The 26,892-nt window shown below is 33.0% G+C and overlaps 2 protein-coding genes across 2 annotated transcripts in view; both read left to right on the top strand.

The window, feature by feature from the left end:
* The first annotated feature begins 1,833 nt into the window (after window positions 1–1,833).
* On the top strand, window positions 1,834–10,123 carry LOC130625779 (splicing factor 45-like). Its single transcript, XM_057440884.1, has 10 exons — window positions 1,834–2,024; window positions 4,983–5,062; window positions 6,248–6,295; window positions 6,592–6,821; window positions 7,440–7,519; window positions 7,611–7,722; window positions 8,308–8,578; window positions 8,668–8,769; window positions 9,239–9,311; window positions 9,421–10,123. The coding sequence occupies exons 1-10, from the start codon at window positions 1,943–1,945 to the stop codon at window positions 9,516–9,518; spliced, it is 1,176 nt and encodes a 391-aa protein (XP_057296867.1). The 5' UTR covers window positions 1,834–1,942; the 3' UTR covers window positions 9,519–10,123.
* A 581-nt stretch (window positions 10,124–10,704) lies between these two features.
* The window catches only part of LOC130625514 (urocanate hydratase-like), a 30,605-nt gene continuing 14,417 nt past the window's right edge, over window positions 10,705–26,892 (top strand). The window contains exons 1-19 of the mRNA XM_057440617.1: window positions 10,705–10,897; window positions 13,138–13,272; window positions 13,490–13,620; window positions 14,824–14,917; window positions 15,209–15,268; window positions 15,789–15,917; window positions 16,615–16,743; window positions 16,979–17,035; window positions 17,113–17,199; window positions 17,991–18,028; window positions 18,225–18,275; window positions 18,497–18,559; window positions 19,034–19,142; window positions 19,505–19,575; window positions 19,982–20,079; window positions 21,266–21,338; window positions 21,793–21,825; window positions 22,001–22,092; window positions 23,079–23,149. Of these exons, the coding sequence (XP_057296600.1) occupies window positions 13,144–13,272; window positions 13,490–13,620; window positions 14,824–14,917; window positions 15,209–15,268; window positions 15,789–15,917; window positions 16,615–16,743; window positions 16,979–17,035; window positions 17,113–17,199; window positions 17,991–18,028; window positions 18,225–18,275; window positions 18,497–18,559; window positions 19,034–19,142; window positions 19,505–19,575; window positions 19,982–20,079; window positions 21,266–21,338; window positions 21,793–21,825; window positions 22,001–22,092; window positions 23,079–23,149 (1,515 nt within the window). The 5' untranslated portion in view covers window positions 10,705–10,897; window positions 13,138–13,143. The remainder of the gene's footprint in view (window positions 10,898–13,137; window positions 13,273–13,489; window positions 13,621–14,823; window positions 14,918–15,208; window positions 15,269–15,788; window positions 15,918–16,614; window positions 16,744–16,978; window positions 17,036–17,112; window positions 17,200–17,990; window positions 18,029–18,224; window positions 18,276–18,496; window positions 18,560–19,033; window positions 19,143–19,504; window positions 19,576–19,981; window positions 20,080–21,265; window positions 21,339–21,792; window positions 21,826–22,000; window positions 22,093–23,078; window positions 23,150–26,892) is intronic.

Genomic DNA, 26,892 nt, shown 5'->3' with positions numbered 1-26,892 from the left:
ACGCAACTGTCTTTTGTTAAAGTATTAAAGATACGTATTATTTCTTTTGACAAAAAAGGTACTTTTTAATCTTCCGCACCCAAGCACACTAAATATTAAATACCTGCCTCAATAGTGGGACAAAAATATTTGGTCTTCATCTTGTGATCGTCCTTGTCTTATAGGTACATTGACTTTCTTCCATTTCTTTTTTCTGTTTAAACAAGAGCAGATGGAAGCTTATGGTAAAATTGCAAAATAGCCTAGCTATAATATATTCACTTATGACCCATATGGTTATATTTGCCATTAAATACTTCCTTATTTCGTGTTCAATATGTTCATTTTTACATAGATAAGCTCATTATCTAGTCATATATACTAATAACAAAACTTCGTAGTTGGCTATAATGCATAAGATCGTGGCTGTAGTTTTAATAAATTAGTTAATAATCATTACTTATTTATATTGGAGGGTGGATAAAAGTAATAAAAAGGGATTGTAATAAAAACAAGGAGATAACGCACAATAAACGTGAGAGACGCTTCAGAAACCTGTATTTCAAATGTCCTTACGTGACAATAAATTACGAATGACGCATTTGCACTGGAAATTAAATCGAGTTATATCTTTCCTTACTTTATTAGAAAGACATTATCTTTTTGTTCTCTTGTAAGCTAGAGTTTTAGATCTGGTAATCACGTATTTGTGTAATTTTCACTTGTCACGATACCTCAGTGTACCTTAAAAAAATCCAAGCATAGAGATTTTTGGTCATCTATACAGGCCACCTAATACATACTTATAGCAGCTGATAGGATAGATATTACCAAAAAATGGGAATTGGATTTTAAGCATCATGCGAATGTAAATATTTTCCTTATCTTTTTTATTCCATTCTTCCGTTAATGTTTTTTTGTTTTTGTTTTTTGCAAAAAACCTCGAACAGACTTGTGATCATCTTACACGTACTTGCCATCATATAACTTCATCCACATGTACACGCCAATCAGATAAGTTATCGGCGTGTGTCGCTAACATATTCCTGCACTTAGTGTGGTGGGTACGTATGCGGTTCCCATTTCAGGAGACCGCCATTCGAATGCGGCTCACTGCCTGGCAGTATGTTACCGATGCACAAAATTACTGTCGTACTTGAATTTGACTTACACTGATTGAAACATTCTCAATAGGAAATGGATCTACGATTTCTGTAAACCTTTTGACAATAGAGACGACATCCATAATTTCTATACTATCACAAATACAAAAAACCTCAAGAGGATATTGATGATAAAGATAATGACGGTTTTAAATTGCGCCCTAAACATGTTTAGCTGCTTTAAACAACATTTATTTCATTTATGTTACTACGTACCACACCCTAGGAAAAATTAACCATTGTTTAATTTTAATGCCAACCTCGATCTCAAGCCTCTAGTATTTGCTTTATTACCATATAAAACAAACGCTATAGGCCCTAGCTGTGTTTGGTGTATCTAAGATAGCCCATAATCTCTTTCCAACCTTGTTTGCAGTGCTTTTTAGGTATTTTGCATTAAAAAAAATCCTATAACAATCCATGGGCACGAGGTTGAACTCTAACCTCCTCCCATCTTAATATTTCCATAGCAGAGAAGTAGGTTCACATAAAAGGTCTTTTAGAGAAACAGTTTTACCAGAAAGTGACCTTTTATTGTAGAAAATTTAAAATGAAGTGGATATACTGGTTTCAGTTGGTAATTCTCTGATGATTAGGGAAAATCAAAATGGAGATTTTATAAAAGTATCTCAGGTGAAACACGCAATAATCTCCTCCACCTGGTTTTAAAAAACCCGACTTGCGAGGAAACAATCGCAATCAAAATGGTAGATGCAGTAACAACAGTTACAGCAGGGAAAAATTAGCGATAGTTCAAGTTTTGTATTGTTCACAGTTTTTTGTGACATTAAAAAATTAAGATGTCGTTAACATCATTGTATGACGGTGTTGGATTTGGAGACTCACGTGAACAAGATAAAGGCTTGGACGCTGTTCAAATAGGTAGCTACTTAAAACTATACAAGACGACTTGTTTTTTTTATTTTAGTGTGTTGTGTGTAGTTTGAAAGGATTTAGCTAGCTTGCTACCTATGGCTATAGCCATCTGTTAGATCTAGGAACCATAAAGGTAAAAACCATAACTTTCATTCTAAACTAGACTAGCAACAGAAGTCTTTTACCATCTATCCAACTTGATCAATATTGTCACAACTTTTTCTACAAATTACTGGTTGTGCAACTGACATGGTGTGCCTTCAGGCTGTGTTCTGAGATGACATCTATTCCATTCAATTTTAATAACCTGTGGTTCAGGCAAGCATCACAAATATGTGGTGTTAGAGTCACTTGAGCCCTGAATGAAAATAGGGTTGGTGTTCTTTTGCTGTCAAATAAGACCCTAAAATGCTAAAAAGTTGAGGTCAAACTATCCAGCTGTAATGTATATATATATATTGTTATTTATTTATATATATTTATATATTTATCAAACAAATTGAATCGAATAAAGCCTTTTTAAAACCTCTATGGCAACAAACTTTCAACAAAGTTTGTTTCTGATACCGTTGGGTATGTTTACCCCAAACAATTTGTTTTTCTATTTTTAAAATTGGAGTTGAAGTGTCAATTTGTCTCAAAAGCCCCTGTATTTTGATGCTAACAACAGGCCTATCAGTTAAAAGGACACCTATATATTTTTATATATATCTGAGATGTAAAAATTATGAAAAAAAGTCGAAAATGTGAAATAACAAAATTCCTTTGCCAAGTACACTGCACAGGGGTTGCTGTTTTAGTGTGGGAGCAAGTGTAATACAAGTGCAAGCAATGTTCACTGCCATAAAATATCAAAATGTTGTATGTCAAGTCATTCATTAAACTTTGTGATTACTTGTGGAATAAACAATATTTATCTGAGTACTTGTGAAACAAATAATATTTATATGTAAATTATATTATGAAAAGCAGAATGGTAGCTAATAATGACAATGCTAATGATGGATCATAGAAATCATTACTTAAATAATATTTCTTTATTGTCAAAGATTCTTTTATCTTTTTTACACTTATTTATTTTGCTCCAAAAGACACCCATACCAGCACTTTAAATAACATTTTCAACCTGACGATTGTATCTTTACTTTTATAATCCTGGCCAGGCTGTCAAATCCGACCTTAGCTATTGCCAATCCATTTGGATTTTTGCAACTACCACTTTGTGATTCACTGAATCTAGTTTGATTTTTGTGGTTCTTACTTCTCACGAATCCAATTTAGATTCTCATAAATTCAATACTGGAATCCAATTTTTATAGTTTCCTTCTCTAGTATTATTATGATATGAAACACTTTATTTTCTTTTATGTGAGTGGAAGATCATCATCACAGCTGACTGGCTGGCAGAAACTCGCTCTTAAGAAATGCGCCATTTTGATAGTTTGTGCTTTGGGATTAAAGGGAAAATACCGAATCCACATCGGGGTACTATACCTTACGGAAATACCCTTTGAATACGGGGTCCTGGGAGAGACATAGTAAACATATATCATCGAAACAAGACGTCGTTCATTTAATAAACTTTTGAAAAGATGATAATAAAAAAAAATCTCATACAAAAAAGTTGAAGTCCATAACCAGACTCATCCCAATAATTAGGTTCCTGATGATCTGCGCGCAAGGGCTTGATGATCAATAACCGTTCTGTAAAGTATTCAACAACAAAAAAGGGAAAAATAAAATGGATTTGTGGTATCAGAGGTTACGAGAGTCGACACACGAATCAGATTCACGGATTCGGGTCGGATTTGACAGCCTGCTGGCCAATATACTTTCCTAAGAAATGCAATGATTACACACCTCAGGCCATGGGAATAATAATCATTATTATTGTAAAGAAATTAACCAACCAAAGCCCATTTAAAGCCAACCTGTACATCCTAGCTAATAATCCACCGACTCTTGACTCTGATAAAGAATGAGAAAACTAAGATAAAATCAACACTGCCCTTTCATAGTTGCTAACTGCGGATTACAGCTGAAAATAGCCATGCCATCCTCCACTGGTGCAATGTTGAGCCCCAATGAGATACAAATGAAACAAGTCTGCATAATTGTACTTACCAGCAGAACAAACAATATGTCGTTGGCATTATTCTATTTAAAACTAATATTTTAATTTTATACCTAAAATATGTTCCATGTTAATCTAAATGAAAAGATGAATTATTACAAAAACAAATTAATAGTACCAAGCTCGGAAATCAAGATTGCTCAGCTATTAAATCTTTTTGTGGAACTGGGGGAGCAGTTAATGGCTTAGCTATTATCCCATTCCTCAGAATTGACCATGTATTTGCATGTGTGAGGGCAATGCTTGGCCCTTATTGATCGATCAGTATTATGCCACCAAGTGTTTTGGCACAAAAGTGACATTATAATTATAACAAATTGCTTGTATTAAAAATTTTTTTAATGTTTTTGAAATTTTATTACCCATTTTTATCTCAGCAACCACAGTGTGTATAACAAAACGAGTTGCATTTACATTTAGATGAGTGGGGAAATTGTTGCTTTGAGTATGCAGATACTAATAAATATCTGTGAAAAGTCAATCATGTGGTTTTAAACTATGCATAGCCTATTGATATTTTGCAAGAGTGACTACCTTGGCGAAGCTAGTTAGAGCACAAATTATTTATCATAAGATGTTATAAGAAGAAGAAATAACAGTGGGTAAACAATTCATCGTTACCACCATTTCCTCTAGGGGAAATGTCACAGGATAGACACAATCATTTCTGCTAAATTTCCAGAGTTCAACACTCCAGTACATTAACAGGTCCTTTTAGAATTTAATGATATATCCCTTGAGAATAACGACGCCGCTTATATATAATATAAATACATGTGAATTTTGATGTAAGAAATTATTACCTGACATATACTCCTCGCATATTTTAGCTGGATGGTCAGATAATCTTCAGTTCATGAAAACACAGCTGCAGTTAAAAAAGGCATCTAAAGCACCAACTACAGGAGTGGTAAGTTACAACAGCCTTGGTGTTTATGTTCAACCTGATGTGGAAGTACCCAAACATGCTCAGAATACTTTACGTACAATTGATCTGTTGATCAAGCAGGTTTTTTAGTGTTAATTCTAAACAAAACTAGGAACACAATCTGAAAATTAACTTTTCAGATTGTGTTATCAAATCTGATAATAAAACGCATAGTGCAATGCAGTTCATGATTATTTATGAGGGCTTCATTTTTTAAAAAAAACTTTACACTTCTTGCAAGGGAATTTTTTCTAACTCATCTTGATATATGTCGCATAATCTAATCAATTGGTTCTCATAGCATGTTAAAATTGCTTTTTGTGTGTGTTCGAACATGTTTATTAAAAACTCAAAAACCCTTTTTTCAGTACTCTTGAAGTATTTAGGTTTCTCTTCTATATTTATGTTTTGCAATTTTACAAATGTTGTATGTTTACCCTAGGCTAATTTTTACCACCATATTTGCTGTGAAAAAGTAAAAAAATACAAAAATAAAACTTTGTAACTTGTGCACATCCTCAAATATTGAATTTTAGAAAAAAGTAACAGTTTTTAATGAAGTTCAATCATCCAGGCTACGATTACTATTGTTTTGTGCCTGGAGAACATAAAATAAAAGTTACGTAATAAATCAAAGTTGCACATGCACTAAAGGTTAAAGTAATTTGTTGTAACCATGGATGAATTATGTGAATTTATGTGAAATTAAATTAGGTGAAATTATGTGCACCATTTGTGTACATTTTCATGTAAATTAACTGGACATAAAAATTTGTCAAAAAATATTAAATCACAAAGTCCTGACCAATATACAAATGCATACTGTGTGGCAAAAGGTTTGGTAAAATACTCTTTTTTGAACCAAAAGTCATTTGTGAAGTCTCCTTCTAAATTATTAAAATCAGCATGCTGGATTTTATTTGTTGTATATATACTATTTTTATTCATTAAAATGTTCTTATGTTAACAAAACGTAAGTACTGATGTAAGCTTCAGGTGTTCTGAATATAAATTTACTATCTACAATACATCCAAAGCTCTTTTCCTGTACTGTTCTCCATCTTAACTAACCCTATCAACTACATCCAGGGCTCCTCTATTATACCTCACAAGACCCTTATCTTTATTTATCTAACCAATTTTTGTTATGTCATATTTTTTTGTTAGAGAGCTGGCAAAACTTTGACAAACTCTGGTCCTGGAACTGTCACTTTGGTAAGTATGTTTTCGATACTCTACCATTTGTGTGATACGGATGCAATTTTTCTCCTATTTTATTAATAAAGGATGTTAAGTACCCATTGAATATTCAGAAAATCACCTTTTGCACTGATGTTTGTATGCATTGGTTTTCATTTTCAAAAATTTAGTGAACCCTCTCTCTTGAACGGGTATTACTTCTATTCCCATGAATAGTTTTTCGTGATCGATGCCCTTCTCCTCCCATTCTTACGTATCTGAACTATTATTTTAAACATGTGCTCGTTTTTTTTACTCCATTTCTCTTTAAGGCTAATTTAACTGGTACAAGTGAACCAAAAATTGTGCTTATCGACGAGTATAATCCGCTACGACCGAACGACTACGATGATTTCAAAGAACGAGCACGCGTAAAAGAAGACGCTGAAAAGCGCGAAAAGGAGAGAGAGCGTGAGCGGGAAAGACGTGAGAGGGAAAGAGAAAGAGATCGGTCAGATGATCGGAGCAAGGATCGTGATAAAGATGACAGAAGCGATCGAAGGTACATCTTGTGTTTCCAATTAGCACTGTGAATTGTTACATGGTATTATCTGCCGCTGGATCAGCTTGCTTGAAATATTAACCCTTTATCGATGTCAATATTCTAAACGGGGATATTATGTACTTTCCGCACGCATAGTTTTGGATTCTATGATTATGTTTTCTGTGGTTACTTTTCCACAGCTTATATTATAGTCTCTTTTCGTTTTTAATTTTTTTTTCTCATGTAAGTGATTTTTCTACTTTCTTGATATGTGCGTTACATTTGTGGAATGATGAAGGCAGAGCGAGGCGTCTGAAAGGTCCGGAAACTTTATCGAAACAGTAATGTTTGGAAAGTCATGGGAATCTTGGGGAAAAATATTTTCTCCGAAGAAACTAGTGTGATAATTATAAGTTTAGTGTTTCTTCATATTCATCTATACCCTATCACTTTTAGCGTATTTCTAATCATTAATGTCTTTAAATTTTCTCTTAAATGATTATATTGTAGTAGGGCTTTGAGAAGGTTAATTCCGTACTATAATCCTTTTTTACCAGTTAGGTAAAATAATTTTATTTTGAGCTGGTCAGAATATCCTTTTGTCTAAAAGTTGTTTATGTTGTTGTTTTTGCGCAGGCGACGAGCTGGAAGCAGTGAACGCGATGACCGTGACGATCGGGACAGAAGAAGAAGACGAGATGAGGATAGACCAAGAGGTATCGTTTGTGTTTCATCCTGCGTTGTTGACGTGTTTGTTTGTTTTCTTTTTCGTTTTTTGCTTACGTATTTAATGTGTGTGCTGTTTAGACCGTGGCCGTGCTGCAATTGCACCTCCAGCATCCTTACTGGAAACAACACCTGTTAATCCTGAATTGATTCAAAAGAAAGATGGTGCAGGAACAGGCGGATTCTCGACTGGGTAAGTAAGTTTTTATCTCCTTGTAACACGACTCTTTTCTGCATCTTTTAATAAGTGTCCGAAGTGTGTTAGCTATAAATCTTTCATGTAGAAATGGAATTAGAAAAAAGCGTGTAACTTGAACATGGATAGGATATATTTAATACAAATATGCTCATCGTAAAACCTAGAAATAATGTCAAACCAGCGCAGGGCAAACACCAGGCTAGCACATTATCTAGGACACTTGATACAAAGTAATCCGTCCGGTACATTCACGAACGAGCGCAGTGAGAACACTACACTAGCGCATTATCTACTTAAAGTTGAACAGAGTTGTCCATCGTCGTGTCCTACATCCAAAGTATTAACTAAATTTTCGAACAGAGTGGGATTTGAACGTTTAACTCCGACTTTTAACACTTTATCAATAGAAATGATATTTAGAATAGGAGAATGCACTAAAAACAATACTTTAGTATATCAGGTGTTCTAGATGATGCGCTAGTCTGGTGTTTGCTATTCGCTGATTTGTAAATGATTATTTTCTATCAGGTGTTCTAGTTGGCATTATGCTGAAATATTCTTTCCGTCTTAATCTTTTAGCAACGTGATTGCATCACAAATCATGGCTAAATATGGCTGGAAAGAAGGGCAAGGATTGGGCCGTGAAGAGCAGGGCCTTTCAACGTGTTTGCAGGTCGAGAAAACAGGCAAGCGTGCCGGCAAAATTATCAATAAAGATGTTGAGAAAGCGAAACAACAAAAAGACAAACCGCTCTATGATTCACCAACGTCTGCTTCAACAGAAGATGCATCGAACGAAACAAATATCACGGAGATGATGAAAAACCCCTCAAAAGTTGTATTACTCAAGGTACGGTGAATATAGAAAAAATATTGTTGCTTCGTGTGACGCGCGAATCTGCAGAAACGATTTTGTATTTTACTTTGTCGTGGTTGTAGAATATGGTCGGTCCCGGAGAAGTGGACGATGAACTGCAACCGGAAATAGAAGAAGAGTGTGCAACGAAATATGGAGAAATAGTAAAAGTTATTATTTTTGAGGTAACTATTTTTAATATAATACCAAAATCCTGTCTTAAAATATACGACACTATGAATAGGAACGGTGTCTTACGTCATATCTTATAGGTACCCTGAAAAAGTTTTTTGTTATGAGTGTATTATCGTATATAAATTTTAGTGTCCTCACGTAAACTAATAACATTGAAACGGGTCTTTCATTGTTTAATGGGTTCCATGTGTCTCTCACACCATGTTCTCTCACATGGCGTGAAAGAACACCGAAACGTCTATTAGTTTCCAGATGAACAATATTCCTTTTTTTATTTTTACATTTTTGATTAAATTGATATGGCCCAGCACACAACCCTTTTATTCGTACCTATTATGCTCCCACTGACATCGCCAATTATTTCTTTATTTCTCCTTTAACAGAGACTTACCGCGACTTACATGGAGTATGGATAAATGTTCATGGTTAGGTTCTTCTGATGAATAATCACTTTTTTAGATACCAGGTGCTGCAGAAGAAGAAGCAGTGCGAATATTTGTTGAATTCAAACGTATGGAAGCTGCAATAAAAGGTAAGATGTTAAATAAGATGTTCACATTTTCAGTCATTGCAAATAGTTAAAGTGTTGCTCCATTTTTCACCGATGATTAATTATTATTGTCCTTTCCTTCCTCTTTCAGCTATCGTTGATTTAAATGGTCGATTCTTCGGTGGTCGTTCCGTGACGGCAGGTTTTTACAACCAGGAAAAGTTCAGAAGACTGGATTTAGCTGGCTGAGTATATTAGATACGACAATAGTATACCGAATGGATAAGGGCGTTTTTACGCGGGGAATTCGTGATTCGTTTACATGTGGCATAAACAAATAATCGGAAAGTTTATTGTCATATAAAGCATGAATTTAATATTCTTGTGGACAAGCGTGATAGTAAATTGAAGCCACGCTGTTAGATGTAGAAAGTTATGCAATTTTTTTTTCTATCTTACGAAATGTTGTTCACGTAAAGCATTGGATTTTGTTGTACAAAAAAGATCTCTTATTCTAAAGCCTCAAGAATTGTTTTCTTTAATGAGTTTAACCTTTATCCGTATGTGGAAGTAAAACTTCACTTAAATACATACGCAACAATTTCGGGAAGTGCGAAAGTATTGTCTTTTCGTTTGCTCTTAAACTATTTTCTTTACTAATCTCAACAGTTATATTTCTTTTGTTCTATTTATGAAAACAAAAATGTGGCAATGTATAGAATTTGAAGCAGTAAGGGTACAAAACCGCTGCGAGAACATATTTTGTATTTATTGCGGCTGACCTTTTTCCAAAGGATTTTTTATTTGAAAGTCTTTATAGAAAGGAGAAATTAAATATACTAAATATAAACAAACTTGTCTTTCTTATGTCGTGCAACTAGTATTTAACATTAAATTCCAGGTAGAGACATTTGGAAGTAAATCAAAAGTCCAAGGCATCACAACAAAACAATTATATTTGACTAATTAAGTTTTGGATCAAGTGAACGAAACACACATATCATACGAACAAGTTTTAAACAGATAAAGCAATCAAGATATAGACAAGCTGTTTTAAGATACCTCCATGGTTTTCAAATACGCAGTTCAGTGATTTCACGCTATATCTTCACGCCGTCTATGATTTCAACAAGCGAAAAAGGTCTTAGGAACGAGGTTACCGCTAAATATAGGTCTAAGTTTAAAAAAAATGTTGCGATTTGTAAAATAAATAAAAGAAGAGGGTTGGCGAACTTGTGTTTTGGCCCGATGGCCCGACGTCTTTTGGAAATCGTCTGCCTAGAAATTTAATTAATCCCAACGATTTTTTTAATCACCGTTTCCTTATCGCTAAAAAAAGTCAGGTAAAAAATTGGCGTTAAATTTTTTTAGTCAAGTATTGTCACTTGATGGGACAAGTGTCAAGAATTTATTAGCGGCCTTGTGGAAGAAGTTTATTTTTAAATGGCTTTACCTTAACCATTGCCTTAACCTTTCTTTCTATGTTGCAGCTGCTTCCGCCATTATGCTTTCCCCCATTAAAGCTGAAGCCGTATGGAACTGAAAGCGAAACCTGTCAATCACCAACCCTCGACACACCGCCAGTATCTTTCTGAAAAAACATTTTCCCGGAGAAGAAAAGTATTGAGGTATTTTTGTTTTTTCAAGTTAGTTAGCTTAATCTTCTGTTAGTACAGAATTTCTTGGAGAGGTCGATGTAGCAGTGTTCTTCAAATAATTAGCTATATTTGCACAAAAATGCCATCATAACCCGCGGATCTGGGTTAACAACATAAAATTTTAAAAGCTGAAACAAAAACCTTTTGGACAAAATGAGTAGCTTTTTTTGATTTATAAACAAAAAATTATCTAGGTAGTAAATTTTAAACACCATATGAGTATTAGAACAAGATTTATTGAAGTTAGAGTTTTAAAATTTTAAATAACAAAGAGACTTTTTTTCTATAAATTTTATAGTTAGAGGGTTAAGGTTAGGGCAGTTCTGCCCGGATAATAAACACTGCCCTGATTATGTATGACAGCTTGCCCCGGTTAAAAACAGGCCGGAAAATACATAATCAGGACGGGCCGGCTTATTACTTATCATAGTTTAAAAAATATTATTCAGCACTTATAAAAGAACAATGAACATCCAAGAACAATGTGTTGTTGGTTAATTCAAAACAAATTTTAAATAACTATTAATTCACTCTTTGATCAGTTGTGTTCCAATGTATTAGAGGTTTAAACATTTTGTAATACATATTATCATGCTCAACACGAGAGATAAAAAACAACACAGATTTGAGCCTTAAAGTCAAAACCACTTTTGTAAAAAAATTCACAGCTTTAAAGTTAGTTATTTGGTTTAAAAGGTGTTTAAAAACATAAAATAAACTTCCTTGGTACATAAAGCGCAATTATTATTTCCAGGAGTAGCCATGCCTTAGAGTCAAAGAGTATTTATTGCTCATTTTGAGTTATGCAGACCTACTTATAAGGTTTGCACCATTTTTCCAGAAATTTTACGCCCTTTGTGCACCAGAACATAAATTATTTTGTTGTGATTGTGCCAAAAGAAAGCTACTACAGAATTGCACATGCTTTCTACCTGACAACTGTCTACCTAGCAACTTTGCAGCCTACCAGCTGCAGAATATATAGTGACCCTCATATTGGGGTTCTTACTCTTGATGGCAGATGCACTTCCTAATCAAGTTTGCTGATCCAGATTAGCTAAAGTATCTTTAACTGCACCAAAATCGAATCAATCTGCTTATAACCTGTGATACTAACTAAACTGCAAAAATGAGTTGTAGCTATGTACAACGCAATAATCATACCATCTCTTATATACTGTAGCTTCAACCAAAAAATTAAAAAATGTATATTTAAACAAAAAAAAATCCTGGGAAATCATGCAGAATCCATCATTGCACTATCACCTAACTCGCCTATATATACCATCAGTAAATCTTTTTCACAAAATAAATGACAAAAATAGTTGACTGGTGAAAATGTACCTGTATATAAAATGTATCTATAAGAAGCAATGGTTTTATGAATAATCTTCTTTGGACAAAAACTAAATATGTAAAACGACTAACTAGACTTACTTGTGTCAAATATTTTAATGATTTGTGATACGTTATGAAATCAATGACATTACTTTCAGGTTCTATTATTGTTGCACTACTATGCAAAGATAGTAGAAGTCTGATAATAGTTAAATTAATTTATTTGTTTATCAATTTTTATCACGCCACTATCACTTTCTTAGACACTTAACTTTCTTCATCTTTTGCACATTTTTATATTTCTAGTTTCTTATTTAATTTTTTATCATTCCAGTCTTCTGTTGTGCCTTTTTCATTCTGTTTTCTTTAACCGATAACTTTAACTTATTTAACAAGTATATTATATACACCATTTTTATCAATATTAATTTTTATATGAACTTTTACAACACGCTACACACAACAGACTATTTATTTTTTAATGACAGCCAAACTTGCTTGAAAGTAGTTGTAGCAGTGAATCCCTTGCAGTCGCCAAAAGGGACGGAAGAGGGCATAGCTTGGTCACAATCACTGGTTTGTAGATTGAGCCTAACTGTTTAACCCCTCCCTTTTTGCCCCCACCCCACCACCTGCTTTAGCACCCATAATCTATTTAAAAAGAAACTTAACTGTTGATGGTTGCTAAAACAGATGTTATCTGAAGCACACATTTGCACACAAACACTAAAACTCAATAGGATTGCAAAAAGAAGACATAGAATTATATCCGACTTATCTTCAAACCAATTCTTGACAGGCATGAGAACGCACATATGCAGATTTGTTTTTTGTTTTTTCAGCTTATTAGCATGATGTGTGACTATTTTTAGGTAAATATGAGTTCATTGAAAGAAATTTGTAGCGGCTTACCAACAGAACCATTGCCAAGAAGACCTGGACCAAGAGACAACTCTATTCCACACGCTCCTGTTCGAAACCCAAATCTAACTTCTGATCAAGAATTGGTAGGCGTAGTATCTTTTATTGTACATATCGACTTTTTTTAAGTGGTCAGGAAACTTTAGAAAATGTTTTTTGATATTTACTTGCACAAACTTCACAGTGGATGAAAAATTTCACATGTGGTAACTTTTCAAGCTACTATTTTAAAGTTCCTATTGATGAAAAATATACTGGACAAAGAAGCATCATTATTTTGTTTACATTAGTTTCTGTACGTAGGTTGCACTCCAGAATGCTTTAAGATATTTCCCAACATCGACACACCCTGAACTTGCGACTGAATTTGCAGAGGAGCTGCGTTTGTATGGTCATATTTACATGTACCGTTTTCAACCACCTATAGAAATGAGGTATGGTATAATCTCTTTTAGTTAGTCTCCTAGCAAATTTTGTGAACATATATTGATGTGCTCCAGCGTAAAGCAGATATACTGTGCTGTATGGTAGAAAGTAGTCTGTTGTTCAGTGATCTGTTGGGTACATTTTCTACCAAAAGGAATCTCTTATAATAATACGGAGCTTCTGTCTGTGACTTTTGCAAAGTCGATAAAATTTCTTTGATAAAGTCTATAAAACATCGTGTATAAATTTGTTCTGTAGATTATCAAACTTTGACGTTAGAGCAATATTGACGTCAAAGAAAGTATATTAAGATTAGTGAAGCCATTGCATTGCACTTTTAAATTTAAGGCTAAATAACTTGGAAACGGGTGGAAATAACTGACGTCATCTCCTGCGTGGGTAACTAGGGACTACCTGGGACCAATTTGGGTAAGTTTCCCAAACCTGGGTCCACGAATCCGTTTCGGAATGGGCGGGTTGATGACGTCATGAAAAAACCTTCAAACCCTAATATCTCTGCAACCATTTATCAAAAGTACACGATCCTATACATTTTCTTGATCAGTGTTTCAAGATCTATGCGATGAAGGCAACATGTATACAAATTTCTAAAATAAAATTTTAGGTTTTGACGGGCCATTGCTGACGTCGGCAAACTTTTAAAACCCTTACATTTCATTAATCGCTCATCAAAACCACACGATTATATACATTTTCTTGATCAGCTGTGTAAGCTCTACACAATGGAGGAAACATGAAAACAAGTTTCTCAATTTATTTATTGTGTATTTGCACTGCTGACATCAGCAAATAATCTAAAACAACCTATTTTTCCATTGTCATTCTGCCTAAGTGGATTACTCCACGGGCCCTATCGACTAGTAAGTTAATAAGTTTTGCTCTCAACACATAGTTAAATCTTTGTGTTGCAACGAAAGTTGTTCATTAGCCTGTTCATTACGAGGAGCAATCTGTTGATGTATATTTTACTGTTTTATCAATAAAGATAATATTTTTGAAAGGGAACTGCAACTGTTTAAATGTGTTCTAAACCTTTAACATTTCCAGACCACAGTCTCAAACCATATTCTGTGCATTATCAGCAGCAGGCCCCTAAGTCTCCCACGTTAAATTAAAGAAAGTAATAGCAGTATAAAACATTTTGTACAAATTGTGCAAAATTACATAGTAATACTGATTATTTATTTCAGAGCTTACCCAATTGAGCAGTATCCATGCAGAACAAGACAAGCCGCTGCAATCATGTTAATGATAATGAATAATCTTGACCCTAAAGTAGCACAGGTGATTGATATTAACGACAGCTTTGTTTTAGATTATAAACGTAACATGCTCAATTAATTTAAATACAGTTAAATGAAACTCTTATTATCGACAAAAAGTATCTCTATAAAAAAAACCTGTTTAAAAAAGTTATAGAAATAGGAGAAAAATTCTTTGTTTAATTTTAAGCAAATAGTGATGTGACATGCGTGACCTGGTATTATTGTTTTATTGCAATTAATGCAGTAAAAAAATTGCAATGTTTTTGAAAATCCGGGTTGGATTTCTTATTTATTGAATTTCTGTTTTTAGTTTCCACATGAACTTGTTACATATGGCGGAAATGGTCATGTGTTCTCAAACTGGGCACAGGTATGTGTTGACATTAAGTTCTTTGAGCGAAAATTGACAGGCATACTTAGATGGTAGTTCTGCTGAATACATCATCGTTTTTTTATGAACAGAAAATTGGTACAGGATTCACTTTATTTTTAATAGTTATCATTTTATTAGAGATTGATTCTAAACTTTATGGTATGGCCATTTTTTGACATTAATCCTTCTTTTAAAGTCTTTTGTATATTTCAATATACTATAATTTTAGGTGTTTACGATGAGGTTTAGATATTTTCCGAAAAAATAAATAATAGGTCAATATGATACACACATATTATGTTCGCACGCTATGATCAGACGTTCGGTCGGGGTTGAAACATTTCTTTTGGGAATAAACAAATGGATGTGAAATGGAAAAAAAATGACCTAAAAATAGTAATGCTCTTTATTGTGTGTTTAAGAATAAACAGACTATTAAAAATTGCATGCTTATAAAATTCTTGATTAATGAGTTTTTACTACTTACCTTTTCAAGTATTTTTTTTTTATTGTCTAGTTTTGGATTGTTATGCACTATTTATCCATTATGACAGAGCACCAAACCTTGATCATGTATTCAGGACATCCAATGGGATTGTTTCCCAGCTCACCATCGTCGCCCAGGGCTGTGATAACAAATGGCATGGTGAGTTTTGTTTACTAAATATTTTCCTGCATGCACACTTTCAGTGCCCTAGTCCTAATTTAGAGCTAAGGTTTTCTGGTACATTTCATTCTGGAATGTTGAATTTCTCAGGGTCAGAATAGTAGCATTTATTGAGGGTGGGTAGTGACGACTTGGAAATTTTAAACAATTGTTAAACTGACTTTAAAGAGGGTCGAGTGCTGTTAATTTGGACAGGGTTACATGCAACCTGAGAGATTTAGTAAATTATTTAAAAGGCAATTTTGTTATATAAAATTTCAGCCATCAAACTTTTGAGTTCAAATTAAATAACACCCTACAAATGTTGTTTTAGTAATAAGCAATTTACCATCGGAGAGTAAGGAAAATTTTCATAGTAAAGCTAAAAATGTATACAATACAATATTTCTTTTTATCTTTACTAACCTGTGAAAGGAAACGTGTTCTTCTAACAAAATTATTATTACTAATTTCATTAGTATACTTCGCTGTGTGGCTATATTGGCAGAGGTCAGGCAGTGTTTACTGGAGTATCGAATTTAAAAGTTTAATTAGTCAGTGAAATGTGTAACTTCAATAAAAAATTGGTCCTGTACGGGAAAACAATGTAATTGTAAAGATTTTTAGCAGCGGAGGATATGCAGATCTTAATATTTTTATCAAATGTATATTGTTACTCAAGACTTTTAAATAATAGGTCATCCCAAATTACTCATCGATTAACGATTTTGAGCGTATGTTTGCCCTTGGTGTGACGATGTATGGCCAAATGACAGCAGGAAGTTATTGTTACATTGGGCCACAGGGAATTGTTCACGGTACCACAGTATGTTAAATAGTTCAATACTTATTGCCTTTTCTTTTTTGAAACTATATTTACTTTGTATCTTGTATCTACTTGTCAGATTAAATATTAATGTTAAGGATTGCTTTGTTCACTATTTCAATAACAATGTAAACTTGGAAAAATCCTTTTTTACCTCTTACTATGTGTTACGTATAAGAATGTAATAATTTAATCTTTTATTCTTACTTGTAAAATCCATTTCATTTCTTTTTAGATCACTGTAATGAACGCTGGTAGGAAGTACCTAAAAACAAACGACCTTTCTGGCAAGGTAAAAATATATTCACCCTAATTGTTATATTGTCTCATAAGATTAATCAGATGTAAAACATTTCTACTTCTTGCTAGGTTTTTGTAACTTCTGGTTTGGGTGGGATGAGTGGTGCACAACCAAAAGCAGGCGTGATTTGTGGATGTGTAACTGTGGTGGCAGAGGTATGTTTTGTTTTACTGGTCTCAAACTTCTTGTTGTTGTTGACTTTGCAGGCGTCAAATTATTTTTAGTGCACTTCTTATTTGTTTTCTTCTGTTGTCGATAAACAGCAACAAGCAGGCACAATACTCACCAATGCAACAATGACAGTGATAAAGATAACAGCATCACTGTAGGGGCTGATATACATAGTTGCACAAAAGTGCTTACAAACATGGATTACTGCCATGGCCAAAACAATAACGTTGGCACCTTATCAATTCCATGCAATTATAGGCATTTTGACTTCAGACCTTCTTCTTTTTCTTTTGTAATGGTGTGAGCCCTAATGTTTTTGCCTGTTCCTGATAATTCTTATAACACTCTGTGACCACATCTATCTGATTGTGTGATGTTTTTTAGTTTTTGTTGATATTGAACTATATGCTTTTACTTCAGTTGTAATAATTTACTCTGGAAAATTATAATTTACTGCATGCTGTTATAAAATACTGTTGAACGGTATTGTATACAATGCATTAACACCACCATATTTTACCTTGAAATTGTTAAAAGATAACTTGTGAGTCCTTAACATTGCTGAATTTGTTATATGACAGGTTAAATGCAATTTTGTCAAGTTTAAAAAACTTTAAAAATACTGTTGTATAAAGTTTAGTGGCACAACCTTTCTTGGAAGAAATCTTTGCGGTGTTATGTAGAAATTTATGTTGTGGTAATTGTTGTTCTTGCTGTTATTTTTAATTCTGTACTTCCCAAACATTGTGTTATTACTCATCATGTTTCATCATAGGTTTCTGAGGAAGCTCTTTTGAAAAGACACAAACAAGGGTACTGTAATAATTTTTTTAGTGCATATTCCTGAAATATGTCAATTTTGTCACACATCTTTTGTTAGGAGTTTTTTCATTTGTTTCTTAAAAAGTTTGGCAATGAGTTGGTATTAATAAGTGAAGGGTGTTAAATTAAATAGAAAACAAATCGACTGTATTGGATAAATCTATGATCTTTGTTAACTTCATTTTAGCTGGTTGATTGAGATAGCAGATGATATTGATGATTTGGTCAAAAGAATAAGGTAAAAGGTGACATTCAGTTTAAACGTCTACACTGTGTCCATCGCTTACTACGTAAAAGTGGCTTATAAAGATTGCACAATACACTTAGAATACACTTATTTGTTGTTCTTAAAATTTTATTACATCAAAAATCAAATGTCTTTCTTATTTATTCCTATTCATGCTTTCTTTGGCTTTCCATTGATTTGTAAATAAAATTTTGTATTTAATGTTTTTACAGAAACTCGAGAGACCAGAAAAGACCTGTTAGTATTGGTTACCATGGCAATGTGGTGGAAGTGTGGTAGGTTTTTTTCTTTGTTTAAATTGTTTTTTATAAACATAAAATTTGCAAGCAAAAAAGCGAACAAACAAAAACATTTAAATAGGAACAAATACTTTAAAAACTAACGCACCTTAGACCACGTTTCTAGAAATTCCTTAAGATTCCTAAAAATTAATCTGGATTATCCTGAAATTTTATCAATATATGAACTTCGGTTAGTGGTGTCACTTAGCCGAAATTTACTGATGCGAATTTGTGTGAGATTTTCCTGTAAACACTTTACTCTCAAGTAAAATGCGGCTTCCGATCACAGTGCGCTTAAAAGTTATAAATGCAAAACATTCCTGGAATTTGACATGGTTTGCCATCGTAGAATTGTCCTCGAATCTCAAACTATTTTGTCTTGAAAAAAAACAAAGTATATTCTTTACCTAGTAGTCTTTTAGTATGTTATTATGTTGCTTGATCTGTGTTGGGAATGACTTTTTTTAGGGAATATCTGGCTAAAATCTATAAAGAAACAGGAGAAAGATTGGTTGATTTGGGTTCAGATCAAACTTCATTACACAATCCATTTAATGGCGGATACTACCCTGTACAGGTTAGTTGTTTGTTGTGAATAAATATTTGTTGTCGCCAAGATACAGACCTGATACATGATTGATATTATAGTTTTTTTGTTTCATTTTGTTGAAACTGAATCTGCCCCATTACTAATAAACATACTCTTATTAAAGTGGTAACAGCAACAAGAATGAAAAAAAGCAACAAAATTATCGACGCATTTGAGTGTCTTCAGTTTATATTTTTGCAATTTTTTTTTAATTCAGTTGTAACTTGATAATGGGTGTTGATACCCACAAGTCGGAAAAACTTGTTTTTATTTGAAGTGTAGTTGAAAAGTTGTTTTACATGCTAAATAAATGTGAATTGTTATACCATTATTATTGCTTTTCTTCCAAGATATCATTTGAAGAAGCAAATAAGTTGATGCATGCTGATCCAGATCAATTTAAAACTTTAGTTCGTGAGAGGTAGGTTTTCCACAATTCACATAACTACTCCCTTTTGCTGTTGTTAGAAAGTTTTTGTTTGTATGATTTATGTGCTTTTAAAAGTGCAGAAATTCTCCCTGATTTGCAGAATTGAAATCTATTCTTTCAATTAAACAAATTTAATCCTTCCAATTAGTAAAAACATGCCAAAACTGTTGCCTAACTCATTCTGTGTGATTACTTAATTTGTAAATCCTGTTGCTCTACTAGACAGCATTAGGATTTACAATTTAACCATAAAAATTTTTAAAGAGAAAATGAAATATAGGAAGCAATAGTCTAAAAATATTAACAATAGTACTTCTGTGAGTCTTTTTTGAGGAAATAGTTGGATGTAAGCTTTTGAGTATAATTTTTAATGTCAATTTCATCAACGTCATTATAGCTTGTGTCGGCAAGTAAATGCAATCAACACACTCGCATCTGCCGGGATGTATTTTTGGGATTATGGAAATGCATTTTTATTGCAAGCTAGCAGAGCTGGTGAGATTTCATATTTTTAAACCGTTTTCTGTCCTGAGATGAGCTAAGATTATGTAAAGACTTGCACAGAAATGTGCAAACGGAAGGATATTTTAAAACATCTCTATAAATATAATAAATAATATAAATATTATAATAATAAATAAAATATAATATAATACAGTGAGGGGTTAAACATTCATTTAACAACATAGTCCGAACTCCTAATATATATTTTTTCACCCATTTTGCAGTATATAACTAACAACTGTGAGTTTCCAGATGTCCTCTGGATGATGAAATTTTGCAGAAAAAAAATAACAAATATCTGTTCTCATGTATCATCTTTTAACTGTTAATTTATTTTAATTAATATATATACATATATACACACAAAATAGTGAGTGTTGAAACGCAACGCAGCGCAAATTGTCAGGTAACAACAAATGCCTTTTTGTTTATGCTTGACCATTTCTCGTCTTTTTGCAGCTCTTTCTTTCCCTCCTTTTTATTTCTATTTAATTTTAACCAATGGTGAAATCTTTGTTAATACGTTGGCTACATACAAATCTTAATTATATTTTGTGTAAGTCTTCAGCCATAAATAAGTATCATTAATCAATAAAACGCTTGGTTAAAACACAATTTTATTTTTACGAAGCTTTTCGTAATCTAAGTTACATTATCAAGTGTTTTTTAACCAACTGTTTTATTGATTATTGATACTTAATTATATTTATTTTGAAGTTTTGAGCTACCTGAAAATTTGACTTAATAAGAGATTCAGAAGTAACTTTATTAGCTTATTGTTTCATTTTTATGGTGTTTAACTACCTGCGATTTTAGTATAAAAAAGTGAAAGTATATAATGCCTAGAACTTTCAGATAGTTAGTGTGGTTTTAATGGTTGTTCTCTAGCTAGCTATACCCTTAGCTATATCTAGCCATGAAAACAAAGGCAAAATTTTGAATGTCATAACTGCAAGCAATTGATAACGTCTTTTCTATAATTCACAAATGTTTAGGGAAAATACTCAGGGTGAATTTTAAGGTGAATGCTTTAGTGACAAAATTCTCTCCCTTGTGCTGCTAGTGTTCAAACTGATTCGGTTTCTTGTTTTTTTTCTGGGAAATTTTCTAATAAATTAGTAAAAATGTTTACATTGCCAGCAAACGGAAATTTGCATGTGTGTACCTCATCTTCTAGGTGCTGATGTGATGAAGCCTGGGGCAGCTACTGGAGTCTTTAAATATCCCACATATGTTCAAGATATAATGGGGTGAGATTTATTTTTTACTTACTACTACTTTGATTAAGGGGCTGCTAATATTAACTACGTCAGATAATTTTAAGCTTTTTTCTTCTTAAGAAAGAAATCGCCTTTAAGAAACCATAAGGTTAGCGAGCACAGTCTGATACAAACATTAAACATATGATTTAAATGTTGCTAGTGCTCGAGCACACCCTTTTTTAATGGGTTTTTATAATTATTCAAAATTCAATTAATGTCAACTTAATTTTTGAACTATAAATTAACACCAGTAGCAAATTTTCTCCCTAAATTAAAAATAGTGTTATTTAAAATGTTAATTTTAAATTTATGGTTAAAATATTAATTATAAATAGGAAATTTTCTGTGTACCACTCTTGTGTGTAGTTTCTAGTTTTTTTTTTAAGTTTTTATAGTAGTTGTTATAAAAACTATTAATTGTCAAGTATTTCATCTATTTTAGCGATATCTTTTCAATGGGTTTTGGACCTTTCAGGTAAAAAAATTTCAATTTTGCTTTGTGTGTATTGTTGAAAAGAAAATTGTTTACTTTACCAAAAAGGTTTTTGTGCGAGATGTGTAGAATTTGATTGGGCAATATTAATCAAATTATTTGTGATCAAATAATTTACCAGAAAAGACCTATCCAAAGGATTAACTGTTTTTGTTAGGTGGGTTTGCACAAGTTGCCTTGAATCTGATCTTGCTGAAAGTGATAAAATTGCTGCCGAAATTTTGAAAAGATTGGCATCTGACGAAAAAAGTGAGTAGCTTTCTTTCTTGCAGTGATTAGTTTGATGGTATTTTACAGCTGTGAAAATTGCTCAAATTTTACAGCCTAAGACTGTTGAAATCAAATGCACTATCAGCTAACTAACAATGGTTTAAGCCTTGCACATTTCCTGACACAGCAACAAATGTAAAAACTGCAAACGTATTAATAATATCAGTGGACATTGTGGCAAATTTGAAAAGTTTATCTTTCAAGTGGCTATTAATGCGCTTGTGACGTTACAACCACATTTCGAACTTGATACGATCTTAGGTTATTTGGTTACATTTGCAGGCTTGAAAAAAAAGAGTTTTTCACAATGCACGCATGTAAAAATATACAGCTAGTGTTTTTTTCAGTATGTACCTGTTATATGTATATGCAGCATTAATGATTTGGCCGATTAATGCAAATGTGGATTTCAGAGAATAGCCAAAAAAGCTTTCCAAATATTTTCGTTCAGGATTATATGTTAAACATTATCCCTGATTAATGCATTATAAAAATCAGTTGCATCCTCAGCTTTTGTTCCTTTTTATTCTGAATGATTTTATAGTAAACAATTCATGTCAATTTTCTTCCTTGTGAGATTGTTAGAGATTTTTTTTTGGCTAATTCATTTCAGCCTAATTTTGAGACCCTTAAATTTTTACCGTTCGGATACTTTGATTCTTCTTTTTTATATATAAAAGCGAACTTTAACGTTAATGCAGTTGTAGGCATTACATTAACGCTAGGCATTTTGTCAAAGTAAAGTACTGAAAGTTAAGTCTAATGAGGGTGTTTCTGAATTTTTTTTAAGTAATAAGTATTCATTTATAATTTATGTTATTTCTCTTAATCGCAAAAGTTTTTCATGGGACCTTATTTATTTATTTTTTTGTATTCGAGTAGGCCAAATCCAAGCGTGTCGCCAATGTTTTGCTTTGATTTTAAAATAGTTAAAAATAATCATTTTTATCTTCTCACTGTTCTAGTTCCAGAGTGCGTAGCAGGACAGTTTAGAGACAACTTGAAATGGATTGAAGAAGCCGGAAAACACAAATTAGTAGGACTCTTTTGTTGATTATGTTTGTTCGCTGTTGGCTCTGTTAGCCATTCCAGTGCACAATATATTTAGAAAATTGAACTTTTTTAATATACATAAAAAATGCACTGGAAATATTCGCCGTTCAAAGGTTCATAGCATCCATTAACATCAGCTCTAAAATGTTGAACAGACAAATGCCAAACCGCATCTTTCAGGGTAGGGGTCAATGGTTGAACTTTAGGAAAATTCAGAAAGCATCTTTCGTTAAGGCGTGTAAAAATTATATAAGAACTCCCTTCTCACAACAAACTCTTCTTTTATCACAAAACCTGCTTTTATGATTCAGCCTGGATGTTTCTCAACTTTGAAGTTTTCTGAAAATTAATATAACCTGTTTTTTTCGAAAAACGTATCAAAGGTTAAAATTTGCTTCCTTCCGAAGACATTTCATACTTTCGAATCACATCCATTATGTTTTTAGACACCTATTTAGCTTAGCTTTGCAGTGAAAGCAATCTTGTTAGTTAAACTACGTTGAATAATCTTTGAATGAAATTTTGTTGCAGCATTTACAGTTAGACTTAATGTTCTGTAACAGCCATAAATGCACACTTTCCTGTTTATAGGCCCAGTAGAAGTTGTTATTAAGTGTGAGACTACAGTCAGTAACATTTCCAAGGTATACACATTCCCTCACAAATGGTGTACTATTGTAGCAAATATCGAGACCTATACGTGAGTGTTCTCCCTGTGAGGTTCCAAACAGAATGGTATAAATCCTAATTTCTTTAAATTAAGTATAAGTTCCTGACCACAACAACGACTTTCATAATTTTGACCATGGTTACTATCCACTGCCGCAAATAAGCAATTCAAATAAGGTAATTGTCACTAAATCGTCAGCTCTTCAAATCTGCTGATAATATAAAGCTACGTATGATGCTAAGGCTAAACATAGAAGTTGTCATTAAAAGACATAACCCAATATGTTAGCAAACAAGTTTACATTCATGCTATTGTCAATAAAACCAATCCTAGGTGCCTAGGTGCCAATTCATACTGCGCGTAGCCAATTCCACAACATTTTTAGTTACATTTTTTGAATTTTCACAATCTGTGTTGACATTTGTTGTTGTATAATTCAGTTTGAAAATGGATAAATTTTTTGTGACAAAGGTTAACATTCAATTTCATTTCTTAAACTGTTCGGTCTGAGTTCAGGATTGTCTTTGCAGTTTCTTTTGGGGCATCTATAATGAAGGTCTTATCCATGAGTTTCCACCATTTTATGATCAATTTTGTATTTTTTACCACCAAACTTACCTTCGGCTCGTTTTCCGAATTAATTTTTGAATGATTTTCTTTAAAATTATTTCTTCCTCTGCTAAAGTTTTCATCGCTGTCCTCAGCAAATGAATCCAATTCCTTTTCTAATTTTTTTTTCTGTAGGCATTTATGCTGTTCTTTGATAAATTCTGCTCGATTATCCATGAAAACGTCCAAATCGAGAAGATGTAGTTTGTGCACCCGTAAACCATAGTGTCAGAAATACGAGTAGAAAGTTTGCTCGAAAGTACAAAAGCATTTTATTGGAAACTTTGAGTCACACGGGAGCTCAAAATATTTTACTGACAAATGGTAAAACTTGTCTTTGTACAATTTAACAGTTTAACAGTAGGATTAAGTGATTTTTTTGATAAACGTAGCAGCATGAAAAAAGAAATGCAGACTACCGCCGTCTGTTATAAAACATCTAATTTGAAACTATTAGCAACTGCGAAGTTGTCATCCTCAACAGCTTTGGGTTTCCATATGTCCATGTGAGAGTGGTATTCTTGGACCAAGGAATCTAAACCGCATTGTTTCTGTTTTGTAAGAAATATTTCAATATGTTGATACATGTTTTTAAACAACATCTTTTAAATGGCAGACATGTTTGTGCTTGAATGCTGGTTATTCTTGTATATGAAGACCTCAATGTGTTACGAATTTTCTACTGTTTTGAACTGAAAACCAATTAAAAAGTTTTTTAGAAGCAAGACATGCAACACGGCAATGTTGAGGCTGTCGAGGTAGCAGCTGGTTAAATGGCATTTACATATTTTAACATATATATTTTATATCGAAAAGGCAGCGAATATTTTAAAGAATAAAGAAATTGGTAAATAACATGAAATGTTTTGAAATTGTCACGTGTTACTGCAAGTTACACGAGATTTTATTCAAATGGTACAACATATGTCCTCTTATTATCTACGCAATTAAAAAAAAATGTTGTAAAAACGAAATTTAAGAATTGGGACTTTGCTGACTTTAGCGCCTCGGATAGTGGGCTGAATCACTGAAAAACCTGTTGTTGCAAAAAAAAGGCATGTTCACAGAAATAGTTACTTCCTGGATGGAAGAGATAAACGAATTGATTAAAGGCTAATCATTGGAAAACATTTGTAAGATAGACGAATCTGGCTGTCTTTTGTAATGCTTTACCAGACAAAAGGAAAACGAGCAGAGAGTGGCCAAAAATCGAAACAACGATTAAATGTTGCTTCTTTATTAATGCAGCTCGGGAAAAGTTTAAAAGTTAACTCCCACGCTATTTTAAGAAATTGCATGATTCGTCACACCTAGGTAATATTCAAAATTTTAAATTAATATCTAAAGTAATAAAAGCTGCACTGTCACGTTTTAACAAAAAACTTGTATATCAAGACAGAAAAGCCATCCTTTTTCTCAATAAGACTACGTATCATCTATAATCTATGAATTAGTCATTTTTTTCGCAATTCAAACTATTTTATTACCAAAAAATACAACTTTGAGGCTACATCCACTGGATGTTGGCATCCAATATTTCAAGGTCAAATACCGAAAAGGCCTGGATACATATGCGCTTGCAGGGATCCAGGTACATGCATCTGCAACACAAATTATCAAGGAAACTCTTGTGGCTATTCAATGGCCCAAAGAAGAGTGCAGAGATATAACTAACGAAACCAAATTGTTTAAGAAAACTGGGCATGGAGGCAACGAACAGATGGAAGTCAAAGAAGCTGGCAATTTGGAATTTGAAGCCATTGTCATAACTATATGCTACAAAATACCTCTGTTTTGTCAACAATGTTCCAGAGTATGAGCCAAGGAACAATGAATTTGAAATCGATTGGCGAATTTGGTCAAAGAGGACAACATTAATCCAGAAATTCAAATAATTTTTTTGATGATGACAAACAATGACAAGAATGGAGACTTGTTATGTTACAAAGAGTCAATCCCTTGCCCAGGAATACTTATACATGTACATGTACCTACTCTCTCATTTACAATCCTTATAAATAAAAGTATGAAATCTTCTTCTTTTTCTTTTACTTAAAATTTCGCCTCATTATAAATGAAAGTATGAAATATTCTTCTTTTTTTTAATCGAAATTTCGTCTCAATTGGATTTGGTGAAGGTGCAATCTTTATTAACTGCACATTTTTTAGCCCAATGGTGTCCCCTTTACTGTATGAACCCTCACAAAAAAAAATAAACGTAAAAAAGCATTGATGATGACGTGTAAGCCACTCTATACACAAGTTATTGTTATTTTGTTCATCCAATAATTTTGATTGAAGACCTAATTGTTCCCTATTTCATTTAATTTAATGTTCCTTATTTAATCTGTAAGCCAAGTGTGTGTGTTGAAGTAAGGGTCACTGGCACCATATTAACTTACTCCTATACCCATGCGTGTGTGACATAAACTTACCTGTAAACCCAT

Source organism: Hydractinia symbiolongicarpus, chromosome 14, assembly GCF_029227915.1.
Source record: "Hydractinia symbiolongicarpus strain clone_291-10 chromosome 14, HSymV2.1, whole genome shotgun sequence".
NCBI lineage: Eukaryota > Metazoa > Cnidaria > Hydrozoa > Anthoathecata > Hydractiniidae > Hydractinia > Hydractinia symbiolongicarpus.
Note: the sequence above shows the minus strand (reverse complement) of the source record. Positions and strands in the feature narration are given on the sequence as shown.

What these genes read in the sequence shown, in the direction of transcription:
- LOC130625779 (XM_057440884.1), top strand. Translation starts at nt 1,943, where the DNA reads ATGTCGTTAACATCATTGTATGACGGTGTTGGATTTGGAGACTCACGT. An exon ending in AAGCACCAACTACAGGAGTG is followed by an intron (nt 5,063 to 6,247) that starts GTAAGTTACAAC and finishes TTTTTTTGTTAG; the next exon opens with AGAGCTGGCAAAACTTTGAC. An exon ending in GATGACAGAAGCGATCGAAG is followed by an intron (nt 6,822 to 7,439) that starts GTACATCTTGTG and finishes GTTTTTGCGCAG; the next exon opens with GCGACGAGCTGGAAGCAGTG.